The sequence below is a fragment of the Camponotus floridanus genome, unplaced genomic scaffold (assembly GCF_003227725.1).
Source record: "Camponotus floridanus strain SB8 unplaced genomic scaffold, Cflo_v7.5 scaffold229, whole genome shotgun sequence".
Classification (NCBI taxonomy): domain Eukaryota; kingdom Metazoa; phylum Arthropoda; class Insecta; order Hymenoptera; family Formicidae; genus Camponotus; species Camponotus floridanus.
The window spans coordinates 158428-165112 of record NW_020229358.1 but is presented as its reverse complement, the minus strand read 5'-3'; the positions used below and the strand labels follow the sequence as shown (position 1 = coordinate 165112).

The 6685-nt window shown below is 44.4% G+C and overlaps 1 protein-coding gene across 1 annotated transcript; it reads right to left on the bottom strand.

Annotated features, from left to right (window-relative positions):
- Positions 1-4867: 4867 nt before the first annotated feature.
- LOC112637967 lies at positions 4868-6301 on the bottom strand. The gene has a single exon (XM_025408741.1). It carries the CDS (start codon positions 6299-6301, stop codon positions 4868-4870), a length of 1434 nt encoding a protein of 477 aa, XP_025264526.1.
- Positions 6302-6685: the final 384 nt, after the last annotated feature.

Here is a 6685-nt window from a genome sequence, read left to right as displayed (position 1 = left end):
ATTCCATCAAACATCAAGTTGGCAGATCCGACGTTCCACTTACCAGGCAAAATAGATTTGATTTTAGGTTCGGAAATTTTCTGGAAACTACTATGCGTCGGGCAAATTCAACTAGGCAAATCGAGTCCTATTTTTCAAAAAACAAAACGGGATGGATAATATCAGGAACTGCAAATCCCGTTCTTAAACCAGGGCATGTTGTACAATGTCATTCTGCTCAAAAAACAACGTTACATGATCAGTTAGAAAAATTCTGGCGACTCGAAGAGGTGCAACAAAAGATACACTTGACTGCAGAGAAGCAGAAATGTGAAGAGCATTTCCGCAAAACGCATTCACGAGAAAGAGATGGAAGATTTGTCGTACAGCTCCCCCTGAGGGATAACTACGTTCAGTTAGGTGAATTTTATGATATGGCCAAGCGTAGGTTGTTCAGCTTAGAAAGAAAGCTGTCTAGACAACCTGAGCTCAAGCTGCAATATGATGCCTTTATGTAAGAATATATAAATCTTGAACACATGAAACGCATTTCAAATTTCGCTGACTATCACCAAAACTCAGAAACTCGTAGTATCACATATTACTTACCACATCACGCAGTTCTTAAGCCAGACAGTAGCACCACACGTTTACGGATTGTCTTTGATGCGTCCGCAAAAACAAGCTGTAGTTTGTCTTTAAATGACGTTCAAATGGTAGGACCTATTAGTAGGATACTATTATTAATAGGATAATATTCAACAAGATCTATTCAATATTACAATGCGTTTTCGTCAATACACTTATGCGGTCTCTGCTGACATATCTAAAATGTATCGCCAAATAAAGGTAAAACAGGAGCAATGCAAACTACAACGCATTCTATGGAGGTTTATTCCAGGAGAGGAGATACAGATATACGAGCTTGAAACAGTTACTTATAAAGAGGCTTGCTCATCATTTCTAGCCATTCGCTCGCTTCACCAAATCGCGAGAGACTTACAACAACGACATCCGAAAGCCGCCGAGATAATCATCCGTGATTTTTATGTGGACGATCTCTTGACCGGAGGTGACGACATAGGTGACCTGCTGCGGTTAAAGAAAGACATCACAACAGTTCTTCAATCCGCCAAGTTCGAACTTCATAAATGGAAATCGAATCACCCTTCATTAGTAGATGTAAACAAAGACAGTCTCACGGTGCAATTGGATGAAGACACAAGAATCCTCGGACAATTATGGGATACTCAACGTGACACCTTCCGCTATACAAGTACATCCGGCCAATTGAAAGGGACAACGAAGAGACAAGTATTGTCTTGTATTGCTCAAATATTTGATCCGTTCGGGCTGTTAAGGCCTGTTGTCGTCACATCCAAGATAATCATGCAACAATTATGGCAAGCGAAATTAAAATGGGATGAATCACTGCCTGTTCAGCTTCATACCCGATGGATACGATGGTATGGAAAAATTTCACATCTCGGTCACATAAAAATACCTCGGCGTGTGATATGCAATGATCCCATACGCATAGAATTGCACAGATTTTGCGACGCCTCCGAGCGTGCGTACGGCGCATGTATATACGCACGCAGTACAAATTCATCTCAGGAGCATTATGTTAAGTTGTTGTGTGCCAGGTCTCGTGTAGCTCCACTGAAGACTGTATCCTTACCCAGACTGGAGCTCTGTGGTGCGTTGTTACTATCTCAATTATATCAACGAGTGATAGAAGCTTTGAGCATAAATATCGACAGCGCCCATTTCTGATATGACTACACTATAGCGTTAGCATGGATAGCCGGAGATCCTAACAAATGGTCAATCTTTGTCGCCAACCGCGTGGCCGAGATTCAAAAATTAACACTCAATGGACAATGGCATCACATACATTCAGAATTAAATCTAGCTGACGTTCTCTCGCAAGGAATAAACCCAGACGAAATTAAAGTGCATAATCTTTGGTGAAATGGGCCTTCCTTTTTACAAGAGGACTACATGGAAATTATATGGAATTCTCCATCGTTACCACGGATTGAGGAGATACCTGAGAGGAAAAGGCAAGCCATTGTTTTAATAGCAACACCAACAGGGTACGCAACCATCATAAGCAAGTTCTCATCTCTAATTAGACTTAGGCGAACAATCGCTTACTGCTTGCGTTTTGTGAAAAATTCAAGGCAAAAGGCAACGGATAGCAACAGCAAATTCACTGGACCTCTGCAAGCAGAAGAACTTGAACACAGCATGCAAATTCTTCTGGCCATGGCACAAAAGGAAAAATTCTCCGAAGAAATTCAGCAGCTATCGCATAGAAAGAGGTTGTCTCCTAAAAGCAAGCTGCTACCGCTTCATCCCTTCCTAGACACCAATGATTTACTGCGAGTTGGAGGGCGGTTACAAAGGGCTCAATTGGACTATAGTCAGTGACATCCGATAATTCTGCCTAAAGGACATCACCTTACTCACCTAATTATAATGGAGGAGCATTTAAAAAATTTGCATGAGGGAGTGCAATCTCTATTAGCCATAATACGTACACGCTATTGGCCTATAACAGGAAAAAATATCATTAGAAAGGTATTGCACAAATGCATAGTCTGTTGTCGAGCTCGCGCTACTCCCGCTGAACAATTAATGGGAAGCTTGCCTGCGTCACGTATTCTACCCTTACCACCCTTTTCCACGAGTGAAATAGATTACGCGGGACCTTTCAATATCAAAATCAGTCGAAACAAGTCGGGCAAGGCATGCGTCTTCGTATGTTTTGTCACAAAGGCAGTACATTTAGAAATTGCATCAGATCTAAGCACTCCAGCGTTTTTAAACGCGTTAAGATTCATAGCAAGGCGCGGTAAATGTCTAAACATCTACTCAGACAATGGCACAAACTTCGTAGGAGCAAACAATGCGTTAAAAGAAATGTATCTTATGATCAATACGAGCAACACCGAAATTCATGATTATTTATCCGAACAAGCAATCAAATGGCATTTTCTTCCCCCGCAATCACCGCACATGGGAGGTTTGTGGGAATCTGCGATCAAGGCAATTAAAAATCGATTAACAAAAATTATTGATTTCATTAACCTTTAAAGAATTAACGACTGTAGTCACACAGGTAGAAGCTGTATTAAACTCGAGACCACTTACGCCCATGTCGTCTGATCCAGCTGACCTTAGCGCTCTAACACCAGGTCATTTTTTAATTGGACGTCCACTTGTCGCTATATGTGAGCCAGATATCACGGACGTCAGTGTAAATCGCCTTAATCGTTACCAACTCTTAGAGCAAATAAGGCAAAATTTTTGGAAGCAATGGTCAATTGAATATTTGACGCAACTGCAGCAAAGAAACAAATGGAAAAAGGAACAAGACTCGATAATTAAGGGCACTATGGTCCTACTGCGTGATCAAAATACTCCGCCCATGAGATGGCGTTTAGGTAGAGTTGTAAATGTACAACCAGGCCGCGATAACCTGGTTAGAGTGGTTGATGTAAAAACTAGCACTGGCATATACCAGCGGCCTTTAAGCAAAATTTGTATTTTACCCGTCGAAACGTAAGATAACATTGAAAGCCAAGGCTTCCAAGGCCGGCGGTATTGTTCAATGCGATGCGTCCTTTTCTTTTTTTTTATTATATATATACGAGGAGAGAGCTTTATTTGTTCCATTCTTGTTCATTGTAAAAATATATCATTATCCTGCATGTCAATTCTTTATTTTATTATATGCGTGCACGTATTCTATTTTTTGTTATTAAATACATTTGTTTAGTTATATTTGAACTCGCGCGTTTTGCAATGCAAGTCTAATAAAGCGAGGAGCCGCGGAAGAAGAGGTGGCGTTAGTAGCGCGCGGAAGTCAGTAAAAAAAAATTATTGTACTATACAAGCAAGCCGTTAGCAATAAATGCATCAGATACATACAAGGCATAGTATCATTGTGCGAGATCGCGGTAGGAGACAAAGTGACAGCGAGAATAGTTTAAAACTAAAATTTATTTTACACTTAGTCTTATTTACAATAAAAAATTCACTATCTATCGATAGCGGGTTTATCATAAAATGTCTCTTTTTAAGGCTCAATAATATAGCGCGGAAAGCAACGCGATTTTCTAATTTGAAGGGACAAAGTATAAAAGTCCGCAAGCGACGGACTCCAGAAGACTGGCGAGAACTTCTGGTTTTATAAAATTCGTTTCCGAGGAATAGCGCACTGTTGCTTAGGAATACTAACGCAAGTGAGAGAGGACGGTCGCGCGAAGGGGTTTATATATCAACAGGACGCTAGAAGTCGCTCGAATTTTCTAGACTTAGAATTTTCTAGTCGTGTTTATTTGTTGATAATGTTTCAAAGTCAAGACTAGCTTATTGCTCTGTTGATATATGCCCCTCCTTTCGGGCGATCGTTTGGTGGAAAGACGTTAATAATTCAAAGTAAAAAGTCGCGCTCGGATTCGTAAAGATTCTTATAAGCGTCGCGCGCGCGCGTTGGCTGCCGCCGTTATGAGTGTACGGCGCGGCTAATGCAAAATGCGATCGCGAATTACTCTGCCCATTTTTTGGCAGATTCGTTCATTTTTTTTTTAACATTCCGCCCGCCTCGTATGGGAAACCGATACGATCGAGACACTCCCTTTTAGTTAGATGTCGCCGAAGGGAAGTATCATGTAGTGAGCAAGTGAGTGGAGTGTGACGGTGTTCTTGCTGATGCTAGGTGTACAAAGATAAGTAGATACTGATTTCAAATTTATAGAAATACTATTAATCGATAATACCATTAATTGATAAGAAAGACTAAATTTCTAATTAAAAATAATTAGTAGAAGGAAAGTACAAAATTAAATGATAATAATATAGTTTTTTCTTTTTTTTTTTACGACTCGCCGTCTCCTCTGGCGCAGGAGTTGATGGGGAGGAGCACTAGTTTGTTGACAGGTCGTGTTAGGCTGCTGGTGGAGGTGCGCACGTCAACGACTCGTATGTGGCCGTCTCTCCCAGGGTAGATGCTCTCAATTCTTGCTAGGGGCCATTTATTAGGTGGTGATATTTCACTCCGGAGCAGACACAGGCGGCCGATGCGGACTTCCTCGTCGGCCTTGAACCATTTTGGTCGATGCGTCAGAGAGTGGAGGTACTCTCGCGACCACCTAGTCCAGAAGCTGTCTCGCATCTGGCTAATCAGCCTCCACCTGGTGAGTAACGTCTTTGGCTCTTCGGCAATTGGTGAAGTTGGAATGGCATTAAGCGCGGTGCCTACGAGGAAATGGCCAGGAGTCAGCGCTTCGAGGTCCTCTGGGTCGTCCGACATGGGTTGCAGCGGCCGAGAGTTGAGGCAGGATTCAACTTGTGCAAGAAGCGTGGCCATCTCCTCGTAGGTCAATTTTGCGTCTCCGACCACACGGCGAAGGTGATGCTTCACTGACTTAACGGCGGCCTCCCAGAGACCGCTGAAATGAGGAGCGGCTGGTGGATTGAATCGCCACTCAATTCTCTCGTCTGCTAGGTAGTTATGGATTTGACGTCCTTCCTTGCTGCTGGCGGAAAAGAGCGCACGTAGCTGTTTATCGGCACCCACAAAATTAGTTCCGCGGTCGCTGTAGAGGATTTTACATAGGCCGCGACGACTGATGAATCGACGCAGGGCGGCCAAGAAGGCATCGGAGGTATAGTCGGAGGCGACATCAAGGTGGACCGCGCGGCAGCTGAGACAAACAAATATTATTAGGAATGACTTATAAGCTCGATGGCCTCGACCCTTGGAGGTGCGTAACCAGATTGGTCCAGCATAGTCGACGCCCGTGTGCAAAAAAGGCCGTGAATGCATGACCCTCGGGGCTGGCAAGTTACCCATTGGTGGCTGAGGAGAAGCCGCCCGCCAACGCAAGCACGGCAGACAGCGGTGAATGTAATTCTTCACCAAAGCTCTTCCACGTATAAGCCAGTACTCCTGGCGCAGGGAGGTCAGGGTAAGCTGCACTCCTCCATGCAATGTTCGCAGGTGCGTGGCCTTGATCAGTAGCTGCGTTATATGAGAGGTGCTGGGAAGTAATGTCGGGTGCTTCGCCTCGCGAGTCATTGAAGCATTGCCCAGCCGTTCGCCGACGCGTAGTATGCCCTTGTTGTCGAGGAAGGGGCTTAGTTTGGCTAGCGCGCCCTTTGCAGGAAGTGGAGTGGGTTTTTGTACTAACTTTATTTCTTTTTTAAAGTTGATAGATTGGACCACCCATATCCAGCCAGTCAGCGCTTCAGCTAGCTCGGAAGGTAGCAGGACGATAGCGGGGAGATCGTCGCCGGCTCTTTGGACCATTCTTTCAGACTTCCTGAGGCGTAACCGACGGCGGCACCAGGAGGTGATCCTCAACAGGCAGTACAGTTCGGAGAATCGCGTTAAAAGCTCCGGTTCATTGACCGAAATTTTAGTTACAGTGGTTTGGTGAACGCCGAGACGAAGCTCAGGCAGTTCGGCGTCGTGGATGCGGGCAGGATCGGGCGGTCATTGTTCTCGACCTCCTTGTAAGCAGGGGGGGCCGCTCCACCAGAGTGGGTGATCTTTCAATTCCGAGGGAGACAGGCCTCGAGAAGCACAGTCGGCTGGATTGTCTCCTCCAGGAGTGTGGTGCCACGCGACGTCTGGTAACGTGGTTTGGATTTCGCTGACCCTGTTAGCCACGTAAGTCTTCCAGGAAGCTGG